Below are 26,695 nucleotides of genomic sequence, written 5' to 3'. Positions count from 1 at the left end.
CTCAAGACAGAGTTTCTCTGTGGAGCCCTGGCCATCCTGAAATTTGCTCAGTAGACAAGGCTAACCTCAAACTCAGAGATCCACCTGCCTCTTCCTCCCAAGTGCTGAAATTAAAGGTGTGTGCCACCACACCCCAGCATACTGTTTTGTTTTAATGAAAGAATGTATATATCACACAGTATTACAGCTGAAACAAGAGAAGAAATGAATGCATTTTGGAAAATTACAACTTTTGAAACTATAATCTTTAGTTAAAATGTTGCAGAGTATTTATTTTGACCACATTAGTTCTTTTCTGCCTCTTGTTACAGTTGGGGCAATTTGGAAGCCACAGGGCTATTAGGAACTATCAAGAGCTTATTTTATGCAGAACATTCTTGAAAGATAAGCCTTTATTGCTCAATATCATTGCTCAACACTTAGAAGCATTTGTAACAATTTATTAAGCTCTTAAGAAATGTTTATATTAAGAAATCCTTGGCTATGTAGAAGAGTTAAAAAGACATCTGTCCAATGTTATATTTTAACATTAGTGAATATTAACTTTTTCTTCCACAGGACAAGGTGGAACACTGGTGGACAGAGGGGACAACACTTATGGAGGAAAGTGGGTCATAAACCCTAGTGGAGGCCTCATCTCAAAGGGACACCCACTGGGCGCCACAGGTGACAATGCCTTTTTGTCAGAATTATACTTTAGGCCCTGCTCTTTTTGTTTTGTGAATGTATATGTGAACATTCATGTTCCATGGCACACATGTGGAGATCATAGAACAACTTGAGAGAACTGGCTTTCTTTCCAATTTTATATGAGTCTTGGGGATCAAACTCATGTCATCCAGCGTGGTGATACATGCCTTTATCTGCTGGGCCATCTTTTTGATCCTCGTTTTAATTGTTTGAGACAGTCCCAACTTAGGTCGGCCTGGAACTCACTATATGATTCAGGATGACCTTAAACTTAAAGCAGTCCCCCTACCTGCCCCTCTCAAATGCTGGGATTGCAGCTGTGAGCCACCATTAAGTGGCTGAAGTCTGTGATTTCAGTATGCTTGTATTCTTTGAACTCATATGGTAACTGGAGTTTTTTAACTGCAGTCCTTTGATTTTTCATTAGCTGTAGTGCACTTATCTAACAAGATCTAATAGCGATCTTACTAGACTGGCCAGGTACAGTCGTGTAAGAGCACTCTGCGTGTTGTTAAATGCTTCCTTAGCTACTGCATGGAACTCATTTTCTCTTGAGAAAACTAGACTAGGAATTCTGAAATTAGAATTTTACTGGGTTTTTTTTTTGTTTGTTTGTTTGGTTTGTTTTTTGTTTTTTTGAGACAGAACCTCACTATGTAGCGCTGGCTGTCCTGGAAGTCATACTGTAGACCAGGCTAGCCTTGAATTCTCAGAGAGAAAGATCCATTTGCCTCTGGTCTCCTGGGACTAAAGGTGTGCACCACGGTGGGCTTATGGACGCTGTGTTTTCCATTTCAGCACACCAGAAAAAAATGGGTTAAAGGGAGCAAGTCTTGATTTCCTGAACTCGAGCCTTTTAAAAATGCTAATTCTCTTAGCGTGGGAACTAGCTGTGAATCTCGGGCTTTAGCTCCGGAGGCGAGCTTGGCTTTGGCGGGAAGTCCCAACTAGCGGCTCGCTGGGGCGGGTGGGCGGAGTCTGTGCTCTAACGCGGCCCGGGACGCTCTGTGCTCGACTCGCCAGGTCTGGCTCAGTGCGCGGAGCTCTGCTGGCAGCTGAGAGGCGAAGCCGGAAAGAGGCAGGTTCCCGGGGCAAAGGTGGCTCTGCAGCACAATTTAGGCCTTGGAGGAGCCGTGGTTGTCACCCTCTACAGGATGGGTTTCCCCGAAGCTGCCAGGTAAGTGACATTTTAAGTTCTGTCACTTTTGCCCTCATAGTTTACAATAAGTGACGCTTGCATGTTAAAAAACAACCACCACCACCAAAGAAACCAACCACAATTTGATTAAGCATTTAAGGGAAAGTATGACATTACTTCTTTAATATGGTTTTAAAAATTAAAACTTAGTTTTTTAAGCCAAGGCAACCTTAGGAAATCTTTGTTCAGAAAGAGGCAGTGAACCCAGGAGTGCTGACCCACAAGCCTGCGGAATTCGGGCAAGTCACCTCCTGGCTCCCTTTGTCACAGTTGGCTTTCTCCTTTGACCTCTGGCTCTGCTGGTTCAGAGGAAGCCACCAAGTACACGAGCCATTGGACCCTGGTAAATGTGTTTCTGAATCAAGCCCTCACCGCTGCTCGAATTCCCATGTCTTGCTTTCCTCTTCTGTTTGAAGTGTCTGCCTCCGTAGGTACCTCTTGCCCCAGCCCTCTGGGATTCCTCAACTTCCTTGCAGCCTCTCAGAGTGCCTCTTCCTTCTTTTCCAAGGCCCAGCTTTCTTCTGTGTGTTTGGTTTCCAGCCATCTCCTGTACTAGATACTATGTATACCCTCTTTTGAATCTTCCTAACTTTTCCTTCATTGGCTCCTCACCCCTGTATCATACACCAAAGAATCTTTCCAAGTTCACAAAATCTTTTTTCTTCTTGCTTTAATTATTGTCTTTCATGATGAGCCTTCCACAGTGAACCACCTCAGGGTCTGTTTTGAGGTCTGGTGTGTTCTGAGTTGATTCTCCTTGACTATAGTTTTCCTCTTTTAGCCACCCTGTAGCTTTTTAATACTACTAGGCTCATTTTCTCTTGAAATTCTTGGTAATTACTTAATCATTTATTTACACATTTTGTTCTACAAAGGATAAGGGCCACTATCTATTACAGTCTTAACTTTTACAAACTTTGGAATGGTTTTCCTTTCTCTGGTCTCACTCTTTTCCTGCTCAGGATTTTGTTTTTGTTTCAAACATAAAGATGCATCTCAAACTTAAAGAGTGTCTTCTTTCAAATTCCCATGATCTTTTGTAGTCCTTAGTGGGGATAATCTTGTTTCTTCATAAATCTGATTCATTTGTTTTGTGCTGATGACCCTGGAATACCACCCTGTTCACACTTGTAAATGAAATCCCTTGGAGGGGGGAGAATTAAGCACAGTCCATTTAATTGGCATAGATACTTCTATGTTTTCTTCAGAGTAAAATTAGGAAGTTTGCCCACAGATTTTTTTTTTTTTTTGGAGACACAAGGTAGTCCAGGCTAATCTTTTGTTAAAGGCAGTGAGCTTCTTGCTTTGCCGTTTTAGTATATGCCTGCAAGTTCTCACATGTAAATGGTTCATTCTATAATTATCACAGTCAAGGTCCAGAATGAGTCTATGACTTGCTTCCCCTAGTGCTTCGGTCCTTTGTCTCTCTGCTGAGACAGGGTCTCACTATGTAACTCTGAGTGAACCAGGCTGGTCTCAAACTCATGGACTCCACCTGCCTCTGCCTCCCAAGTGCTGGGATTAAAAGCATGCGCCCAGCCTGCTCTTTGTTTCTCTGTGTAGGTTTGCAGCAGCCCTTACTGTGCCCTCCTTGCAGCCCTGCTCTGTTTACTGCCTCTGTAGTTTGCCCTTTTAATGGTCAAATCATAAGAAGTGGATCTTTTAATTTTAGCTCCGTTGATGATTTTCTAACTTTCCCTTCTGCAGTTACTCTGCTCTAAGGAAGATCGCTCCCTCCTCTCCTGTCTTTAAATGGCTTCATACACACTGCATGCAATCACAAGACCTTATTTTATCCAGAGGGGGTCACAGTCCTTTCGTGTCAATAATTTTGGTTCCGTGACTGTCCCTGGCTCGGCCAGGAGGAACTCTCTCAAGGTGACCCTTGTGCTCTACTATTCTGGATAGTACTTCCTTTCCCTCTTTTCTGGCTCAATCTCTTCTTCCATTTTTTTAAAAAATTTTAGAATCTACATTGCGTGCTTTTGGGCTTGCATGAGTGAAGGTGGCAGATTTTCTGGAGCTGGGATTGTAAGTGGTTGTAAGCTGTCCGATGTGGTTCCGGGAACCAGATCTGGGTCCATGTCTGCAGCTCCTCTTGTTCTTCCCATGGCCTGTTCCCAGCTGGGTCATTTCTTCAAGGAGTCCTTGTTTCCTGTAATGGAGGAGAGTGATGCTGAGACCCCACACGTGGCTGCTGATGAGCTTGTTCTTGCCACTCCAAGGCCTTCTCAGGAGACACATGAATGTCTGATATTAGTTCAGCTTGTTCCTAAATAGAAATTAAGGGGTAATAGTATATGACTTATGTGTCGTTAATATTCACCATTGGTTTTTAGCAGTTAGAACAGGAATTTTAGAAACCTAGTTAAGTACCACTTGTAGATGGTGTCACTTTAGTTTTTTTTTTTTTTTTTTAATGGTGGTTGTTTTTCAGACAAAGAGGAAGGGGTGACCAGATAGAACACCCTTCTAAGTTTTTGATCACACTACCTGTTTTGGGCCTGTTAACCTTATCATCACATAGGAAATATTGAAAATATTTACTTTAGAGTTCAGAAAACTACCAGAGTGCATTACCCTACACTGTGGCCGCTGTGCAAACTGTTAGTTTATTCCTCAGTGCATTTGCCTTTCTTCTTTCCAGTGCTCTCGTCCATGCCTCTGGCTAAATGGTTGAAATGGTCTTACTGAATTCAGGTGAAAGTGACCTTGACTTTTTAGTACAACATGGGAAATGCCCCTTGACACAGTCTACAGCGTGGTCAAGGGGCACCTGGCTGCATTTCCCATCGTATCTGTATGTCTGTCATGTCACGGGCTCATCTGCCAGCTCTGAGGTCAAAGGGACGTGCTGATTGATTGTGAGCTTTACTTCCCAGTGCCTGCGTGCATTTCGTAACCCTCTCTAATCAGAACAAGTGATGATTCTAGAACATTTTCACTACCCCAACACATACCCCAAATGCTTTCACTTCCGGTCTGTCCCACTTGTAGTTTGGAAGCTGCATATGAACGCCCCGTCTCTGGATTTGCCTACTCTGCATATGCATATTTCATATAAAGGAAGTCATATTGCATTATTCTTTCATGACTGGGTTCTTTGATTTAACATAGTTATTTTCAAAGGCTCAACACGCCCCATTTGTATGAAAGCTCCAGGCTCTCCTTACCGTCGTCCTCCCTGGTCTTTTATTAGCAGTCCTTACGGATGTGAAGTGATACCGCACAATTTTGGTTCACTTCTCCTCAGTAGCTAATCATTTTCTGAACATCGTTTCCTTCACTGCTTATTCATGATACACGTGGTAACGTCTTTAGCAATGTAAAAACCGGGTTATTGTTGAGTTGTAAACGTTTTTTTAACAATGGAATCTCTCCCTTCGTTTTCTTTGTTAGTGGAGTTTTGCAGTGTAGTGCAGGAAGGCCTCATCCACCTGCCTCTGACTCCCAAGTGCGTTTCCAAGCTCGAGCAGCCATACTTAGCCCAACCACCACGTTCTAAAGGCCTGGTATGTGCCTTGAGCACATTAGGTGCTTCAGCTGTGCTGGGTCGTAGATCCAGGTTGTATGTGCTAGGAAAGTGCTCCAGCCCTGAGCCGTGCTTCCTCAGCCACACTTCTGTGTAAAACCAAACTGTCTGAAGATGCATTGGTGCTCAGAGTATAGACACTTTAGCTGAAGAAGCTGGATGCCAGCTAGTTCCTGTTTCATGACCTCTCTTCACTCCCAGTCTGTGACATCATCGAAACAGAGCCGAGAAGGCCTTCCAGTTAAACTTCCCACTTACCTAGTGGGAATCCACTGAGGGGAAGATCACATGAGCTAGCCTGGGTAACACCGCAAGACAAAACAAAGCAAACAATAAAACAAAAAGAAATCAGAAACTTTTTTTTTTTTGGTGTGCAATATCTCATTTTATGTTATTATTCAGTTTCTTTTGAACGGGACATGCATGTATCAGGTGACTTGCAAGGAAGGATGTTCAGAAAATATTGACAGTACTTTTTGTGTTATTTTTTCCTGATCTAGATGACAAGCTGGCTAATCAATAGCATGATGAGCTTTACCAAACAAGCGAACCTTGACCTTTGGGAATATATCCTGGACCTGCCACATGGTCAAGATACTTTGCACTTTTCTGGGCTGCCAGGATCGAGTCAGGATGTGGCTATCAAGGAAAAGGGCACACTAATGATTAAAAGTGAAAAGCCAAAATCGCTAGCTTATCTATCTATCTATCTATCTATGAATGACAGGGTTTTGCTATGCAGCCCTAGCTGCTGTGTAACTTGCTGTAGCCTAGGGTGGCTTTGAGATGTATTTACCTGCCTCTGTTTCTGAAATGTTGGGATTGAGGCAAATGCCACTTCAAGAGGCAGGTTTTTTTTTTTTTCCTTACGATTCGCTTATTATTTTATGCGTATATCACATATCGACTGCAGAGTGGATTGGTTCCATGGAACGGACAATTGTGAGCCACCATGGGGGTGCTGGGAATAGAACCCGGGTCCTCTGGAAGAGCAGCCAGTGCCCTTAGCTGCTTGAGCCATCTCTCTGGCTCCAGAGTTTGCTTTATAAGATGAAGAGAATGTGAGAGCTGTATGCAGTGATAACCGTTCATTATTCTAACACTATGTGTGTCCCTCACTGTGCAGTTAAAAGCAGTTTACACAATGGAGTTCCTGTGGCGTGGGGGTTTTGTTGTTTTATGTTTTGAGACATGGTCCCATTTAGCTCAAAATGGCTATGAACTTACTACATACCTGAGGATAGTCTTCAACTTTCAATCCTCCTGCCTCTACCTCTCAAGTGCTGACACAGCCAGATATCGTGGTGCATATCTTAACACACTTAAAATATTGGAGAAGATGTTAATTTTACGGGACTGTCTTGTGCATGCTCCCAGAAGGAATGCTTCATTTCTTGAAGAAATTACTCAGATTCCATGTTTATCCCACCCACACAAAGCTTCCTGTCTATCACAGTCCAGAGAAGGATGCAGTTCGCTGCTCCACAAGAGGGTGTCTCAAAAGAACCAGGTCTGTGTTACCACATCCCCTGGTCCCTGACCTTTTGGTAGCATTTTGGTGTACTTGACTTTTGTCTCCTAGACTTCTGTGCTCTAGGCTTCTGGGACACTTTGCCTTGATTTCTGAGTGAAGCTTCCCTGGTTCTCAGACCTCTAAATAGTGGATCCCAAAGCCCGTTGTCCCGGGGGCCCGTCTTCTCTGTACTTCATTCCAGGATTTCAACACTTGATTCTACTCATGGTTACCCCACTTGATCTAGCCTGGATCCCTGTCCACCTGGCCCTGGATTCAGTCTTCAGCTGATCGCCACACACTCTGCCCTCACTTCACTACCACCCCTGGCCACCCCAATCTCCCGAGGCAGCTGTTCTGCTCTTTTGAGTCTGTTTCCTTCACTTCCATCAGCAGACTGCCCATAGGCAGGGCCGCCTCATTCCCTCCTGGACCACTGCAGCCGCCTCCTAACTGTTCTCTTCACCTGTTCTCTGAGTCAGTCCACACTGCTGGGAGGATTGCCACCTCCTCTTCTACTTTATGTTGCTGTCTCTGTGGCTTCCCAGATTCCTAGTTTTGCGCTGCCTGTGTCTTCTGCCCACCTTCATACCGCGCCGTTTTCTCCTCTTTTACTATGCTGGTCACTCTGATCTTTTTTTCTTTGATCATACCAGCTCTTTCTGCCCTTGAGATCTTGGCAGCTAACGCTTTAGGTAGGCAGATCCTCTCCTTGCTTTAGTGAGATATTAGCTGGAACTTACCTCTCGGATCACCTTGAACTGTTGCCTTTCCTGTTGCAGGCAGTCACTTGGGATTGCTTATCTATTTAACAACTGGTATTTTCTTACCGTTACCTAAATGTTGAAAACCTAAGTACCTCTGTGACTCCCAGAACTGACACTGGTCCTTCACAGCTCCTTCAGAACACCCCAGATTTCAGCTGTTCCCACCGGCTCTGCGGGGGATGGATTCAAGGCAGATCTCATCTTTAAGGAGATCGAGAAGAAGCTTGAAGAGGTAAGAGCTGTAAATCAAACACTACCAGAGACCAGAGCTTGAGCTGGGAGGTGGAGCCTGTGCTGGGAGGTGGAGCCTGTGCTGGGAGGTGGAGCCTGTGCTGGGAGGTGGAGCCTGTGCTGGGAGGTGGAGCCTGGGCTGAGAGGCGGAGCCTGGGCTGAGAGGCGGAGCCTGGGCTGAGAGGCGGAGCCTGGGCTGAGAGGCGGAGCCTGGGCTGAGAGGCGGAGATCTCAGCCTGATGCTGAAGGTGCACGAGGTGAGGTCTCACCCTGTGCTGAAATACTTCATAATCTCCAGGTGTCTGAGGAGTCTTCTTTGTAATTCTAGTCAGACTAGTTTCAAACGGGCACATCTCTAAATGTGTTTTGTTTTGGTTTTTGTTTGTTTGTTTGTTTTTTAAACAGGGTTTCTCTGTGTAATCCTGGCTGTCCTGAAATTCACTCTGTAGATCATACTGGTCTCTAACTCAAAGATCTGCCTGCCTCTGCCTTCGGGAGTACTGAGATAAAAGTCGTGCACCACCACCTGACACACATCTTCATATGCGAATGTAAAGACTATAGTAAATAATGTTTTAAATCATTTTCATTTCAGTCTTTGTCAGGAAGATATTCAGTTGTAGGTATAATTCAGAAGCAAGGAGTTTTCATTTATTTTGATATAATCTCTTTTTTTGTTTTTTTAATCTTCTGTCTTTTTGAGACCGCCTGTTGGCCAAGACTCACAACAGTCTACATTCTGGGCTTGACAATGTAGCCAACACACTCAGTTTATAGCTTCCTCTGAATTAAAAAGATGTCATTTAAAAATCATTCCAGAGTGTATTTTAAATGAATCTTTAACTGTACCTGATATCAGAATTCCTCATTGCTGTTTTTTATTAGCATATAAATATTAGGTTTCATAATGGGATTTTTAAGCAAATTATATTTCTTTCTCTTGTCCTCATCATTGTTTTTAAAAATGGAATTATTTACTGGCTTTTCCCCCTTGATTTGTGTCTTATAGTTCATGCTGGCTTCTAACTATGTGGCCAAGGCTGACCTCACCTGCCTGCCTGCGTGCCTGTGCTGGGGTTACAAGACTGCGCTGCCTTAACCAGCGTGGCCCTAACCAGCATCCCTCTAACCAGCATCGCCCTAACCAGCTCGGCCTTAACCAGCTTTTTGTTTGCATTTTTCAATGTCTTTTTAAATATTTGCTACTTCTTTGTTGCAAAACAAGAATTCTGATTTTAAAAATTCACATTATATATGGATACATAAAAAGGATAAAAAATTTAGGTAGCTGCTGGCTGCTTTTGGAGAGAACCCACAGAGTGGCTTACATCAATTGGTAACTTCAGTTCCAGAGGCTCCAATGCCCTCTCCTGGCTGCTTCAGACATATATGCAATATACTTACAGAAATGCAGCCAAAATATTCTTACATAATAGAACTTGTCACTCTCCAACAGACATACATGTAGGCAAAATACCAGGGCATATAAAATAATTAATTGATAAAAGTCTACTATATCTAAGTTCATTAACAATATGTTATTAAATCAAGCAAAAAGAGATAAGTAAATCTTTTTTAAAAAGAAAAAAATGTTAAAATTTTCCAATTGTACCACTTAGAGTTCACTAAAATGTTACCATGAATATTCTACTTGACATCCTTCATCTTGTATACAAACTAGAATTTTACATAGCCAGGGCCATATGGTACATGTGGAGTTTATTGTACTGTACATAAAAATCTATTTTTATGTGTTATGATTAATTATCTTAAAAAACTTTTTTCTTAGATTTATTTTACACATCTGGGTGTTTTGCCAGCATGAACTGTAGTTGTGCTTATGTGTGTGTGTATGTGTGTGTGTATGTAAGTTACCAAAGTATACTTTTTCTTTTAAAGATTTATTTATGTTATGTGTATAGGTGTTTTGTCTGCATGTTTGTCTGTGTATCAGAAAAGGGCATTGGATCTATGGACTACAGTTAAAGATGGTTGTGAGCCACCATGTGGGTGTTGAGCATTGAACCCAGGACCTGTGGAAGAGCAGCCAGTGCTCCTACACACCCATAATTAGTTTTTGATAGAGAAAGGTCATATAAAGACAATAAAAAAAAAGAGGTCCTTGTGGACAAGAGTAGGTATTTAGTTCATTGTTTGAAATCTCTTGGAATCTCACTGTCACTTTAGATTTTAGAACCAGTTACAGCCACAGTTACAACTCAGATCATACATCTGAGAACAGGCTGAACTAAGCAATAGGCGTCAAGGCCTTTCGGCTGGGATTTTACTCCTGCTAAAGCCACAGAGGGAAAGGCCAGCGCTGAGCACATTGCATCTGACTGCACTGTGACTAGTGTGCCTAGACAGTGTTCCAGGCTTTCATAATGACCACAGCCTTCCGGGGCTGGAGCAGAACCAGGCTGACGGCTGCAGGCACTGGGGTAGGAGCTGCAGGGCTGTCAGGCTGACGGCTTTTTTTTTTTTTTTTTTAAAGATTTATTTATTTTATGTATATGAGTACACTGTAGCTGTTTTCAGACACACCAGAAGAGGGCATCAGATCCCATTACAGATGGTTGTGAGCCACCATGTGGTTGCTGGGAGTTGAACTCAGGACCTCTGGAAGAGTAGTTAGTGCTATTAACCAATGAGGCATCTCTCCAGCCCCAGACTGCCGTCTTGGGGGATGACCTCATTCTGTTTTTGCCTGTAGTATGTTTTATGGCCATGTATGTCCTTCACATGCTTTTCAGGACATTGTACATGTTTGTGCATATGTGTCATGACTTATTCAATTGGCCTCTTATGATAACTATCAGATTATATTTAAATTTAACAAATACAGTGTTGCTGTTATAAATTTCCTCTTCTACTTTAAATACTAAGTAGTTTAATTAAAGGATAGAATTGGGTAGTTAAGTGTATGTGTTTTACAGTTTAGTCTAGCTTGCCAGACTCCTGCTAAAAAGAGGACAATACTCTGCACTTACTAACAATTCAAGAGAATAGCTGCTTGTTTTCTCTACAGACTTTTTAAAACTATAATTGGCTTATTATATAAAGGTCTTTGCCAGCCTAGTCAGAAAGAGGCAGCTCACTGCTGTGTTTTGAATGCCTTTCATTATTGTGTGCACAGTAGACTGAGGATTCTCTGAGGACTTAGTTCAGAGGTCATGGAAAGACTGGGTTCGAGATTACCTACTGTGCAGTCGGGGCGGCCAGGGATGGTCAGGGCGGGCTTCCTTACTGGGGTTAACAAAGAGGGGCTGTTTCAGGTTTGCACTTTGCTTTTAGCTGTGCAAGCCTATGCCTCCTGCTGTCCCCTTAGTTCTTCACTCCTTCACAACCTTATCCCAGTCTGTTTCCTTCCCACGATCGTCAGTTTCCTCAGGGCTTGGAGCCTAGAAAGGGAAGTCTGGGCTCTTTGTCAATCAATCCATTTTCTTGCCTCAGCGGAGGCAACCTAGCAGGAGGTTTTGTTTCCACCTTTGTCTTCCTTAGCGATACTCCACTGGCCTTTTTGAATTCTGTCCACTGCGTTCATGGCAGCACCTACTCCGGCCTAAGTACTTTTCCTCCCTTAAGAGGCATTTAAGACTTCTTGGTAGGAATGATCTCCAGCTTTGCAACTCTGTTTTCCTCTTTTAACTCTTACCTACTTTCACTCCCGTTCCCAAGGAAATGATTTATTGACTGTGGAGTATGGGTTTTTAAGAGGGTCAGTTGGTTCTTCAAAAGGAACAGCAAGTGCAAATTAATTTACCTCTGTCACAGGCGGTGGTAAGTAGTAAATTCTAAATGCTTGCTGAGAGTTTCTCGCTATAACGCACTGGTGTCTGCTCTGGCTGATTCATGCGGCACTGTGCAAGGAGGCAGACAAACTGGAAGTACTCATTTACTGACCACTGGCCTCAGAAGAAGACCCATGGCTGCTCTCTGGTTCACTGAGGTAGTAACTGTATAAGAAAAAGTCTGACACGCTAGTGGACTGACTAATAAAAGGTAGTGAGGATACTTATCAGCAGTGAGGGTGTAGAGAGATTTGAACCTCTATTCAGTGCTGGTAGGGTTGTGTGGTATTGGTGTGGCTATTTTGAAATCGTGGTAGTTCCTTGAGGAGTTAAGCAGCTTTTGATTCAAAACTTCCTCCTAACTACCTACCTAAGAGAAAGGAGAGCCTCTGTATGCAGTATTCATAAAACAGAGAAGACGTGGATCCTGGGAGCTTGCTAGCTAGTCAGTCTCGCTGGGGCATTGAGCTCCAGGTCCAGTGAGACCTTGTCTCCAAAAGGAGGAAGCTGGGCATAGTGGCACATGCCTTTATTTGCAGCTCTGGGGAGAAAGAGGCAGGTAGATCTCTGTGAGTTTGAGGCCAGCCTGTTTCACATAGAGTAGGACAGCTAGGGCTACACAGAGAAACTCTGTCTATGAATGAATGAAATAAAATGGGAAGACAGGTGAGAAAGTCATTAGTTGCTGACATCCCTGTGTGCCTGCATGAGTGAGCACCCCTCCCCCCCATGTGTACATATGTATATACCACAGAAAACACACACGCACACGCATACAACAAAAAAACATAAATTGACAAGTAACCATAATCAGTAGAGAATTATCTGACCATAGAAAGGATGGTTGACCCTTGAGAGCATAACAAATGAAACATGCCACTCACGAAGAGCACACTGTATGGTTCTATTTATAGGAAATGTTCAGAATAAGCCAGTTTGTAGAAACAAAATAGGTTTGTGGTTTTCAAAGGCTAGTATCAGAAAATAGCAACTGACTGCAAGTGGGTATAAGATCGCGTGAGAAAATACTGTTCTGAGTTTAGTGGTGTTGGGGTTGTATGTTGTTCATTAGTCACTCTCCCCATCACTGAGCCACACATGTGACACAGCCATTAAAGGAAAAAGGGTTTATTTTGGCTCTTGGTTTAAGAAAGGTACCATCTGAAGATGGTAGGGAGGGATGGTGGCAGGAGCGTGAGTCATTCCACATCACGGCTGAGAGCACTAGCCCAGAAAGAAGGGCTGGTGTTCAGCTTGTGTCTCTGGGATCCCAGCACATGGACGGTGCCACCCACATCCAGGGTGGGGGTTCTCTTCCTCCACTAAACCTCTGGAAATGCACTGACAGACAGCAAGGTGTGTCTTCTCTGTGGTTGTAAATCCTGTCAAGTTGATAATGAAGATGAACTGTCATACACACTTTAGAGCACACTAACACTACTAAATTGTGTGCTGTGAAAGAGTGCGTTTTGTAGGGTCTGATAATGGAGATGAACTGTCATACACACTTTAGAGCACACTAATGTACTAAATCGTGTGCTGTGAAAGAGTGCGTTTTGTAGAGTCTGAACTCACTTGTCATTACACTGCACATGTAATGTGCGCACACACAGAGGGGGACAGAGGAAGAGAACACAAATCTGAGCCATGGTTCTGCACACATAGAAACACGTTATTGTGTGGTGTCAGTTGATGTAAATTCCTCCAGGGGAATAAGCATTTGAATATTTGAGGTGCTCGGTACAGTGTTTGAATACAGTGAACGCTTTAAATCTTTGTTAAGGGAAAGAATAGGGACGAAGAACCCTGGATATATTAATCACGGCAGGACATTGAGTCTGAAGTGGAGGAGGAAAACAATCTACAAGTAAGGAGCCAGGTCCAGAAAAAGCATAAAAAGATTACCATTTTTTCTGTGTATCTATAATAACCCAGCTACAACATATAGTGAAAAGTTTATTATTATTAACAAGAACACTTTAAAACACCTAAAAATAAATTTAGCTAGAAATGTAGCCAGGTATAGATGCTCTTGATTTTAACTGTAGCTCCATTTGGGAGGCTGAGACAGGAGGAGGGCTGCCAATTTGAGATCAGTCTAAGCTATAGAGTAAAACTATGTGTCAAAAAACAAAATGTGCGTGTGCGTGTGTACGCACTTGCACATACACAAACAAATATTGCAGTAAATATTAAAAAATAAAAAATCGGTTTATCTTTCTATTGACTCTGAGGTCTCACTCCTCAGGCCCGACCCCAATATGGAGCCCCGCGCACCTCTGGCGCTCGGTCCGAGCCAACATGGCCCAACTTGTCCGCGCAACTCCCTTTCCTGATGATTTTCTGCTGTCTGTCCTCTGCCTCCATCCCGGGGTGTTTCTCTACCCCCAAACCCACATAAATACAACTCTACAGCCTGATATCTTTTTATACGGGTTTATATGTTCAACTCTCAATCCACGAACCCTCTATACAACAAGATTACATCAAATAGCCAAAGATACAAACTGCCCTTCTATATAAGATACTAGACCTATAAAATCCTTAATGTTTATAGCTATTTAATGCCAATTAATATCACTTGAGTCTAGCTGGTCTTTGGGAAGCTCCATGTTACCACGACCTTCACCCTCCGTCCTCTAACCTCCTCAGACCTCTCAGCCCTCTCCACCTCCCTCGCCCAGTCACTGGCTTTCCTTTATTTTACTAATTAAAATTGGAAGGTTCACTTGGAGTCATATGACTAGGCAGCCCTTCTTGGTGAAGTGGAATTAACATTAAAATACAAACACCTTCAGGACAGTCTACACACACACACACACACACACACACACACACACTTTAATCTCAGCACTCAGGAGGCAGAGGTAGGAGGATATGTTAGCTAGAAAAGTAGATGATCCCCCCCTCCTGTTGAGTAGGTTCTTACTATGCAGCCTAGGCTGTCCTAGGACTCAATTTTTAGCTCAGGCTGGCCTGGAACCTTGAGCCCTTTGGCCTCAGGATTACATGCACATACCATTACATCCAGACCACCCCTCCAGATCCAGAGTGTCTTTATGTAGCCCTGGCTCTTCTGGAACTTGCTTATATAGACCAGACTGATCTGGAACTCACAGAGATCCCTCTGCCTCAAGCTTTTGGTGTCAGGATTAAAGGCTGTGCACCACCATGTTCAGTCATCACACCTATTTTCAAAACTGTATAGAGAAAAAATAACAGTGATGTTTCTTTATATGATAAAATTAGAATTGATCTCTGTTTTCTTCTTTTTTGCCTAACAGTATTTGCTAATTTTTCTACAATGAATGTATTTCTTTTCTACAAAAAGATATCAAAAATTAATTGTGCGGCTTTTGTTTTTTTTTAATTAACTTATTTTTAAATTAGTTTGTAGTTCTGCCTACATGCGTGTCTGTGTATCATGTGCATGTCTCGTGCCCATGTTGGCTAGAAGAGGGGATTGGATCCTCTACAATTGGAGTTGCAGGTAGTTGTGAGACACTACGTGGTTGCTGGGTCCTCTGGAAGAACAGCCACTCTTAACTACCGTGTCACCTCTCTGGGCTCTGGTTTCCTTTTTTAAACTAGAAGTTTATTTACCATTAGAGTCTGTGCCTATGTGCATGAGGTGGTGGGGGATGTGTGATGTGACTCACCTGTGAAGGTCAGAGGTCAACTTAGTGCAGCTACTCTCTTTATAATGGGTGTGGGGATTAAACTCGGGTCATAGGCAAACTGAACAATCTTGTCAGCCACGGCTTTTCTTTAGGGCAAGGTGCATGTGCCATTGTCTTTCATTGTTTACTGTGCGGTTCCTGCGTCCCTGCGCTCCCTTTTATCAGAAGGTTTGTCACCACAGTATAGAGTACTGCTAGCCTGGGTTGGTCTGCCTCCCTCGCTGCTGTGATCTTGCTGCCTCGCATAGAGTCTGGGGCCATGTTTCAAGAAGATGCAGAAAGCAGAGTGAGAAAGAGGTGGGAAGGGAAGGAGAAGGGAACCATCTGCTAGAGACCACGGTGACATTTTCTGTATTAGGCCATTATACTCCCAAGATTCAGAATTAAAAGGCAAATGGAATATTGTTTACATAGTTCTTTATACTAAGATTGGAATTGAACTTTTATAAAGAGAGCTTTGGTTTCAGAATCACTTTTAGTCTCTATTGTGGGGAACCAAAATGAGAAGTTAAGGAACCGCCTTTGAATCAAAGGCTCTTTCTTAGACTGGGCAATGCAGGCTGTCTCCAGAAGGAGCACTAAGCCGTTGCCCCTTCTCTCCTTGTATTGGGCTTTGCAGAGTTGACAGGTAGGGGAGTTGTTGCCACTTTCTTTATGACTCCTGAGTAGATAAACTGGGTGTTCACGGACTCTGCCATTGGCTGTTCACATGCATCATGTACCTGTTTACATCTTTATTTAAGGCCAGGGGAGGAGAGGAAGGCAAGTCCTGATGTTGCTTCTGTTTCCAGGAAGGGGAAGAGTTTGTGAAGAAAATCGGTGGCATTTTTGCCTTCAAAGTGAAAGATGGCCCTGGGGGCAAAGAAGCTACCTGGGTGGTGGATGTGAAGAACGGTAAAGGATCGGTGCTTCCCAACTCAGGTCAGTACCTCAGTGACTTCACTTAGAGCAACAGAAGTTCACAGGGCTTCTAGCTGGGAGACCAGTCCACTGCGGTGTTCTCAAAGAGGTGACAAATCCTGGAACTGTTCAGTCCTTGGGAAGATAAAGGTTCTGACCACCCCCTCCAAAGCTGGGGACTCCACACGAGAGATACTAGTCTTAGACTGGATTTAGATACGTGTGGCTTGGATTTCTGGCCCTGTCACTCCAATCTGACCTTGGCCTAGTTATTTAACCTCTCTGTGTTAGTTAGGGTTTCTATTGCTACGATAAAACACAGTGACCAAAAGCAACCCGAGGAGGAAAGGATTTATTTCACTCCCTATCATAGTTTATCATCAAAAGCAGTCAGCACGGGAACTCAAGTTGGGCAGGAACCTGGAGGCAGAGGCTGATGCAGAGGCTGTGGAGAAAGGCTGCTTGCTGGCCTATTTCTCATGGTTGCTCAGTTGGCTTTCTTACAGAACATAGGATCACCAGCGCAGGAATACACCACCCACAGTGGGCTGGGCTCTCCCACACCAATCACTTAAGAAAATGCCCTATAGGGTGTCTACAGCCTGGTTTGGTGGAGTCATTTTCTTAATCTAGGTTCCCTGTTCTCCATGTGACTGTAGCTTATTTCAAGCTGACATAAAATTAGTAGCAGAACAAGCTTCTGTTTTCTTACCAGCCAGCAGCCATACACATTGCCTGACTTGTGGAATATATGTGGGGCTTGAGAGAGTTTTCCTTTGATAGCCTGAGATCGCATTGTCGAGGGCAAGGCTGATGACCTCACTAGCTCTGCTCCCTCATCCAGTTCTTCCTTGAACTCATTCTGTAGCTTTGTCTGATCTCTCTCACATTTGTTCTTGCCCAGGTCCTTAGTAATTGCCACTTTGCTAGATGAAGTAGTTAATTCCAGTCTTCACATCACATGTCCAGACTTTTTTCTTAACTTATTTACTGGCTTCACATTTGGGCTTGTCTCGGTAATTTCTTCATCTCTTAAGCTCTAGGCCTCTGAGTGTTGCAAGGTTGAGTTCTGGTTCATTCACTCCCTGGGGATTTCATGCATCCTCATGTTTCAAAAACAATTTGCTGATGACTCCCAGGTTTCTGTGTACAACATGGGTCCAGCCCTGAATTCAGAAGTGTCCCCACAGCTGTTTAGCTGACGTGTGTATGAGGATTACCTGTCTTAGGACTTTCTACTGCCGTAAAAATATCACAGATTGGGTAAATTAGAGGCAGAGTAAGTTTAGTTGGCTCCCATCCTCAGAGGCTAGGAATCTACCACAGAGCAACTGTGTCTGCTGTGAGAGCTTTGTCACTGTGTTCTGAGGTCGTGGAGGGACAAGGAATGGGCCAAACAGGAGAGCAGGATGGAGCTGAACCCTTTCATTTCTCAAGAGCCTACCCCTGAGGACATGCAATCGATATATTCCTGAGGGCAGAGCCTTTGTGCCCCTTGGCCCCTTTTAAAGGTTTTGCCACTTAATACTGCTACACTAGAAACTAGATTTCAGCGTGTGTTAGAGGGCACATTAAACCATGGTGTGTGTGAGACGGAGCTCTGGGCCCCTCTCTCCCCTTAAAGCATGTCCTCTGTGGCCTGCCCTCTTCTCAGAAGGTTGTGTTTTCTTAGTTCCTCGGTCCAAAAGCTCTGAGGTCATCCTTGGCCTCTCTTTCTCATACTCCATAGTCTAACTCACTGTTGAATCCCGGATCTGAGCTTTGTGTCTCTCTGCTTCTGTCCTTGTCCCTCAGTTCTTTACACAGCAGCCTGGTGATCAAAACCAGAGTCAAATTTGCATCCTCCTCTGCTCAAAACCTGCCTTTTTCTCCACGTAGTAGAATCAGAGTTTCTATGACACCATAGGATCTGTCCAGCCTGTCCTGCTCATTTGGGAGCTTTGTCTGTCTGCCTCAGACAGTCTTCATCGGATAGCTGCATCCTTGTCCAGAAGTCTTTTCTGCAAGCCCTTCCCTGACCAAGCTGACTTGCTGTCTGCCACCTTTTCTCTGTAGCACTAACTGCTCTCAGTATTGCCGCCCCTCCCCCACCCCACCCTCACCCATTCTTTAAAGGCAGAGCTTTCTGACTGTTAGGTCACTGCTGCATTCCTAGTGCTTCAAGTAGTGCCTAACACATGGTCGGCCCTCAGAAACATGAACAGGGCACAAAGGAAAGAACAATTGGCACCTACTGCAGTGGCCATATTGCACTGGTGGGTTTCTCTTGCCAGACAGGGCCCGGTATAGCCATGGTAGGGGGTTGGAGAGATGGCTCAGACATTAAGAGAATTCTTGCAGAGGAGACAGGTTCAGTCCCCATACTTAGATGTCAGCTCACATAACTGTTCATAACTCCAGTTTCAAGGTAGTAGACACTATTTTGATCTCTGCAGGCACTAAGCACACATGTACAGGCATATGTGCATCCCAAACACTCATACACATAAGATAATTACTTTTAAAACTAAAAAAAAAATTGTGATAATAGGAACTTTGAAATCTTTGGGGGGGGGGGATGGTTCAAAACAGTGTTTCTCTGTATAACCCTGGCTGTCCTGATGAACTTCACTCAATAGACCAGGCTGCCTCAGATTTACAGAGGTTCTCCTGCCTCCCAAGTGCTGGGATTAAAGTCGTGCACTACCACACCAGCCTCATTAAAAGTCTTTAAGAAAAAGAGGAAGCGCCATGTTTTAGAGGGTGAGGCGCCCCTTTGGCACTCACCACGGGCTTGTTGGACAGCACTCCAGTGCTGTGAGGACTGCAAGAGCAGAGCTTTGTTGAGGCTTGCCGCTCTCAGGAGCAGCTGCCTCCATTGTGTCTGGGCGTGAGATGCGGAAAAGCATCATGGTGGGGCGATGTGAGAGATAAAAACTGCTCACCTTCCAGAGACACACCCACAGTCATTGACCTCTAATCAGGCCCCACCTCCTAATACCCATTCAGACTCAAGCTCCTCCTTGAAAAAGTTAGTCAGGTCAGAGCCTGCAGTCACCTCTCAGTGGTGCCACCAACTGGGACACAAGCGTTTTCCACACGAGCTAGCAACACTTCCTCTAGGCTGCAGTAGGCCTGGCAAGCTGGGAATCGAGTGAGCAGGGCAGAGAGAACACTTAGGTGGCAACGCGGTCCGCGTGACAGCTTGGTGTGGCAGAGACCAAAGGGCGTGCTTGGGGGTGAATGCCAGGAGCATGTGACCGAGGAGCTGGGGGCTGTGCGGAGAAGAGAGGTGTGGCAGATGGTGATGCGCATTGCTGACATGTTGGTTACGGAGGTCCTGAGGAGAGCACAGGCTCTTCCACTGTGGACTGCTTAGGTCTCCAGACTCTTTAGAGGGAGGAGGTTGGTGGGGATTCCGGATCAGTGTGACACATTTGGAGCAGGGCAAGTGCTTAGGAGCAGTAGGGACCCTGCCAGGTATGTCCAGGTGGCTTTCTTTTCTTCTCTTCCAAAAATGAGGTACAGTGCTGAGGAGGTATAGGAAGGAAAGCTAAGACGCTTTGGGGAGATAGTAATATCTATTGTTTGTTTTGAGGCAGGGTTTTACGGTGTGGCCCTGGCAGGCCTGGGACTCACTGTGTCGTCAGGTTGACTTTGGAGACATTTTCCTGCCTCTGCCTCCCAAGTGAAATAAACAAACCGGCAAATAAAGGTTAATAGTTACTTAGAACTCTGATTCCTGATAGATGTTAAGGTGATTTTAAAAATTCTCTCTGATGTCTGTTTAGCTGGTTGTCTGGTCGCCAGAGATGGTTTGTGTGTGGAAGGCTATTGAATGATGTCAGAGAAGCCTTTCTCGCTGCACAGACACCTGCCCTGTGCTCCTCTCTGTCTCAGGTCCCCTGTCCCAGACCTGAATAGGCTAACCTGGGGCAGGGTGATCTCTGCTAAACCTGACCACCACCGCACACTGCCAGATCCCTTTACAGCCACCAACAATGCCCACTTGTTAGACATTAGCAGCGCGAAAGCCTTAGCGACATGGCCCAGTTTGAACTGGAACTGTGAGAACTGCCGTTCTAGTGTGCACAGCAGCAGGTCTTACATTACTGTAAGAGTTAGATGTGTTTCCCATCATCTCTTCTTGCTTCTTAGACGACTCCTAGTACCTTCTCTGTGAGTTCCTTCTCTCTCTGGACTTCTTTGACACAGCTCAGGCAGTGTCTCTCTCAGAAGCCAACTTCTGTTATGATGGGTTATTTTTCCTCAGCTACGGAGTCATCACCCGGCCGTTATGAACAGAGGGTAGAAAAGGCCTTTGCAGGCTCACAGACCCGGGTTCAGATCTTGACCAGTCTCTTCAGCAAGGTGCATTCCTCCCTGCATCTTGTCTCCTGTTGAAATGGGTGAGCGCAGTTTCTGTCAGAGTCGTGGAAATTGATGTGATACAATGCATCTGCTGTGTGATCTTAGGCAAGTTACTAGACCTCTCTGAGCTGCACAGGGTTTTTATAAAGTTCAGATGGGAACAGAAGTGGGACCTGCACAGCATGGTGAGAGCTCAGAGATACAGCAGTGACTACACCGCAGATGTCACCTCCCAACACCACCCTCCTGGTGCTAGAGAGTCCTTCCTGGAAATAACAAGAGTCAGGGCCCACTCTCCCAATCTGTTAGTCTCCCCCATACACACATTCTGTTGCCTTCATCTTTAAAATTTCAGGCCTTTCTCCCACAACTAAGAGGACATTTTGTCGGCAGTTGCAGTGGGATGGCCCTTGGCTGTCAGTCCCCAGTGAGCCCTGCTGTGAAGGCTCCCCTTTGAGCTTTAGTTACTAGTCAGGTAGGTTTACCCTACCTGGTTTCCTCCTCTGCTTCCTCTTTTTCATGTACTCTCACCTTGTCCCTGGCTCAGTAACTAGAGGCTCTGTCTCCCATGCTGAAGGCAGGATGCTACTATGCCAGCCTTTTTTAAACTTCATGTATGTGAGTACATTGTAGCTGTCAGACACACCAGAAGAGGGCATCAGATCCCATTACAGATGGTTGTGAGCCACCATGTGGTTGCTGGGATTTGAACTCAGGACCTCTGGAAGAGCACGGTGCTCTTAACCACTGAGACTTCGCTCCAGCTTGGCCTTTTTTTTTTTTTTTTTTTTTTTTTTTTTTTTTTTTTTTTTTAACTTTGGTTTTTCGAAACAGGGTTTCTTTATGTAACAAAACTCTGTCTGTCCTGGAACTCTTTGTAGACCAGGCTAACCTGAAACTTACAAAGATCTTCTGCCTCTGCCTCCCAAGTGCTGGGATTAAAGATGTGTGCTACTTCATTGGGCAAGGCGTCTTTTTGAAGGAAAAAGAAATTCTTCTTAATTATGTGTTTCCACACGTATCTCTGTGGATGTGCACATGGTGAGTGCAGAAGCAGGAGGAGTCCAGGAAACGATCATGGATCTCCTGCAGCTGGGGGTCCAGTCAGCTTTGAGCTCCTGACCTGGGTGCTGGAACTGGAAGGTGGTTCCTCTGTCAGAGCTGCGTACTTGTGTGCTCCTCACCCACCCCCACCTCCTGGTCATCTCTCACTCTTCTCCCTGATTACTGAGGGCCCAGCCTGGGTTCTCTCACTGAGTAGCCTGCTGAACAGTAACAAACGATCCATCCTGTATGGGCAGTCCTCCTGCCTCAGCCTTCTGAATGCTGGGACTGCAGGCACACTCTGCCATTCCGTCCCCTACCTCTTTCTTCAAGTCCGATTATCTGAGCAGGTTACTGACTGTTCTGTATTTGTGACAATCTCTTTAGAACACTTGGAGACACAGCAGTAAACAAGACAAATACAGATAGGGAGCGTATGCAGTATGTAGTGTGGTTTAGGTAACTGCAACGTATAAAAACGTAGAGGGTAGAAGGTGGCCTGGTTTGGAGGAAAGTGCAACTTTAATTTGAGCTAATCTCTTATACGATGAGGAGGGAGCCAACTGTTGAACCCTGTTGTACTGACTGGTTGCCTAAAGCATGGACCGCTAGAGAGTTTGGCCCTTTGTGCTGGAATGTCTTCGGACATTTCTTTGGGGTGGGAGTGTTAAGTCATAAGGTGTACCTATCACAGCCAGGGCTCACATTTTTTATAATATCTAATATAGGCAGGTTGTTTGTTTTTGTTTTTAAGTCACGTCTATCAGGGTATAATGTATAATTTGTATTCTAAAAAGTCTACCTTAAAAATACGAGCAAACAAAAACCCTTTTAGGCTGGGTCCTGCTGGTTTACATCTTTAATCCCAGCACTTGGGGGAGACAGAGGCAGACAGACCTTTGTGAGTTCAAGACCAGACTAATCTACCTAGTGAGTTCCAGGACAGCCAGGCATATTTGTATGTGTATGGTGATTGCATATCTGTGGGGCACAGAGGGGACATCAGATGTCCTGGTCTGTCACTTTGTCATATTCCCCGAGACAGGATCTCTCACTGAACCTAAACCCAGAGCTGGGCTTAAGGCCAGGAAACCCTAATGACCTTCTAGTCCCTATACCTGTCCCCCAGTGCTGTGAAACCTTTTATGTGGGTGCTGGGGTCTGAACACTTGGGCAGCACCTGAGTTGTTCCCCAGTCCCTCCCCTAGCTTCTCTCAGCTGAGTGTTAGGAGTTCTTTCACTGTTTGTAGATCTGTAAGTTATAGGTACCTTCCCTCCTCCCCTCTCTGACACTGCTTTAAAACTTAGTGGAGCCTGGTGAGATGGCTCAGTGGATAAAGTCACTTACTCTCAAGCCTGACACCATACGGGCATGGGTGTGCACATGTGCACGTGAACACACACACAAATAAATGCAAAAAAGAAAAAAAAAAAAAAAACCCAAAGCAAAGACAGCCAGCTAGCTACTCATTTGGGCGTTAACTGTGGCTGCTTTTTTAGAATGCGTATACAGAATGGAGTAATTGTGACAGTGACTCTTAAAACCTAAAATGTTTAGTGTCTGTTCGTTTATTTAAAAAATGTTGGTTTATCCCATATTTAGGTAATTATGTAATTTTTCTTGCAAAACAAATTATCATGACTTTAATGGTTTAAAAGAATATACACATTAGTTAGGCTTGTACTTGTAATCTCAGTTTGGGGCTAGCGTGGGCTACATATTGGAGCACACATTTCCAGTGGTTAAAGAGCTGATGACAGCCTAGCTTGGTTTTCTGTGTTGGTTCTTGGCCAGGGCGAGGCCCCATCTGGACGTTTGATTGTTTTCAGCATCCAGGTTAGCACAGGTTGTTGGCACAGTACGTTTCCTGTGGCTGTGAGAATGACAGCTGTCCTTGGAGAGTACAGCCTCTACGGAAGTTCCCTGTACCAGCTAGGTCTGCAGAGCCAACAGGAGAGCAAGTGTAAGTTTGCTAGCACGATGGATGCTTAGCTAACATTAAATCCATTCCAGCAGTGTTGCTCCATTCCTTTGGCTGAAGCAACCAGCTCCTGCTCCCACTGGCCCAAGGGATCATGCAAAGGCAGGCAGGGATCATGAGGTCACCCTGAGTCTTGTCAGCCACAGTAACAGTGACACGTCCATATCTAAGAGGACAGTTGGTTTTCCTTTATGTCTGTTGTTGAATACTGTTTTTGAGCAAAAATGGAATCCTTGTTGAGGTTTACTTTATAGTTGTCGCTACATCATGTTGCTGCAAATATAACACAGTTTTTCAGATCAGTACATCTAACTTCACCTTCCTGACCATGGATGGCTACGTTGTGTTCCATGGTGAGGACACCCGGTGCTTTCTTACCTATCGAATGCTACAGCGCTGTTGAATATCAGGATTACCCTATCTTACCAGACTGCCACAGAAGTGTCCCTGGCCACTGTCCTCATGCTGTTGCAACAGTGTCTCATGGAAGGAGTGGTCTGTGGGTGTCTGTGTTCTGATGTTCCCTCTCCTCTTTCTCCTTTTCTCCTGCACATGTCTGCTTCAGATAAAAAGGCTGACTGCACAATCACCATGGCTGACTCAGACTTGCTGGCCTTGATGACTGGTAAAATGAACCCTCAGTCGGTGAGTACCATGGGTTCCGTCTGACCCTAAGGGACAGATATTTGTAGGACTACACCATCCTGAGTATTAGAAGAGCCTAAAATAGTCCCTACACCTAGAGTGGAAGAAACAGATCTGAGTTCAGTGCAGGGTTAGGGAGGTAGCTTACCCTATAAAGCACCTGCTGCACAAGTGTGGGAACCCGAGTTTAGATCGCTAGCACCCGGCGTGGCTGTACCTGTCTGCAGCCTCAGTGCTGAGGAGACAGACACATGAATCCCAGGAGCTCACTAGCCAGCTAGCCCGTCGAGCTGGTGAGCTCTAGCTTCAGTGAGAGGTCCTGTCTCACGAAATAAAGTGGAGAGCAAACTGAGAAAGAAACCCTGTGTTGATCTCTGGCCTTGGTGTATTTGTGTCCCCCCCCCCACACCCCCCCCTCTATTTCTCTCTCTCATCAAACACATCCAATATGCCATTTCTGGCTTGTGGTCAGCCCACATGGAGGAAAGAACAGGCCTCGGGAAAGGCCTACCACAGAGAGTGAGCCAGGCGTGGTAGAAGGGAGCACTTTAGGGAGGAGGAAGTGGTGTTGAACTCACTCTTCTGTGCTTCTCTTCATGCCCAGGCCTTCCCTGACCGACTCGCCTTTTCCAGTCACCTCCTTCAAGGGCTGATTGACTTGTTGAGTACAGTGGCTCTTGTGACCTAGCTTAGCACTTTTGATGAGTCTGTCCCCTCCCCCTTTAGATCCTGAGGGTCAGCAGAAGACAAGTTACCTCTTACTGTTCTGGGTGTTTCTAGAACAGCACAATACCTGACAGTTTTAGGTTGCTATAAACAGTTGCTTAGGTTTAAAGGTGTATTTATCTAAAATGTACATGGGCTTCATATGGTTCTTCCTGGTTCCCAAATTGTCAAGGAATTCTTTCCCAATAAAGAGTGCACCAGACTAGCTATACTAAGTCCTCCATCAGCAGATAAAAGTCCCAAGACTTTCCTTTCTACTGTAACGTCATTTTTAACTGTCGTCTTGGCTGTTTTAGATCTTGTTTCTGGTATTCCCAGATAATTCATCATTGGACAAAACTAAATCTGGCTTCTGTTTGTATTCCTTTTTAAATGGGTTTTCTTAGTGTGCCTCAGTCACGCTGTGACTGGGCAGTGTGTACCTGTGATGCTTCAGTGGGACATTTGCCCTGGCGCTAACATTACTGACCACAGTCCACTCCAGAACCCTGGATGGGACAGAGGCCACCAGTGCAGGAGCTGGCTGCCATCCCCTTCCCAGCTGCTGCGCCCGTTCCATGCATACTACACAGCTCTGGCAGAGGCTCACACTTCATACACTGCACAGCTCTCTTAGAGGTTCACACTTCACACAACTGCTGCCCTTGCTGTCCTATAGTTAGCTATGTACAAGTGTTTTTGGGGGGTGTGGCCTCATCTTATTTCCCTTCACACCCGTTAACACCCAGGAGGACTGAAGATTAAAGTAGCAGACCTTTCTGGTAATGTGCTGATGGCCTTTCCTTATGCTCAGTAGAGGATTTGAGTGGGAACCATTAAAGACATTGGAAATTCTAATTTCAGTGTCTGGCTCTAGTTGAAAGGAACCAGTGATGCTGCCAGCAGAAATGCACAGACAGAGAACACCCAAGGGGCCAGATTAGCATGGCCCTCGGCTTGTCTTCTCAGTGGATGACACAAGTACTTTCTCCATTATTTCCTTCCATAGCTTTAAAGGGGAAGGCGGAGCTCTTCTGTTGTACAGCTGGTTTGTATTTTTAAATAACATATGTTAAATATATTGTGTTCTGAGACACCTGACCTTTAAGTCGTCAGACAGAAGGCTTTGTGCCGTATAAAAAGGAAATGTTTTGTTTGTCCCTACTGGGGGACGGGGTATTTGTGATCCTTACCAGGGTGTGGAGAACCCAGCAACACTGCTTGCATCTACCTACAAGGAACTTTTCTCATCCTGCTCTTTCTGATTTCAAATACTGAGTTAAAACACTGAGGCCTAGCAGGAATCATGGTGTGTTCTTCTTTGCAACCTCTGAGTCTCCCTGGGATTTTGTTACACAGTAAATTTAGTAAATGTCATGTGATCTGTTAAATGGAACAGTTTACTCTGCCCTTCAGAGTGGCCGAGGCTTCTCCCTGAGCCAGAGTAACACGAATCTTCCTCAACAGGTTGTCCTGGGCAGGGACCAGCCCTTCAGGGGGAGCTGAGTGGAACAAAGGCCTCAGTGGTGTTGTGACTGTCTGGACTCCTGAACATTCTAAATGGGTTTCGAGTGTGCTTTCCCCAGCAGCCCCTTTAACCGAAAGGCCTGCTGCTTTATCTTCAGTTCATCTGGGTGAAATTTTCATTTTATATTTCAAGACCAGAT

General features: G+C 44.8%; 1 protein-coding gene across 1 annotated transcript in view; it reads left to right on the top strand.

Moving 5' to 3' along the window:
• The window catches only part of SCP2 (sterol carrier protein 2), a 69,062-nt gene that overhangs the window by 41,081 nt on the left and 1,286 nt on the right, over positions 1 to 26,695 (top strand). The window contains exons 11-15 of the mRNA XM_080921780.1: positions 559 to 666; positions 1,714 to 1,867; positions 7,830 to 7,932; positions 16,194 to 16,323; positions 24,244 to 24,323. Of these exons, the coding sequence (XP_080777906.1) occupies positions 559 to 666; positions 1,714 to 1,867; positions 7,830 to 7,932; positions 16,194 to 16,323; positions 24,244 to 24,323 (575 nt within the window). The remainder of the gene's footprint in view (positions 1 to 558; positions 667 to 1,713; positions 1,868 to 7,829; positions 7,933 to 16,193; positions 16,324 to 24,243; positions 24,324 to 26,695) is intronic.

Source organism: Micromys minutus (assembly GCF_963924665.1).
Source record: "Micromys minutus genome assembly, chromosome: 9".
Lineage (NCBI taxonomy): Eukaryota > Metazoa > Chordata > Mammalia > Rodentia > Muridae > Micromys > Micromys minutus.
Note: the sequence above shows the minus strand (reverse complement) of the source record. Positions and strands in the feature narration are given on the sequence as shown.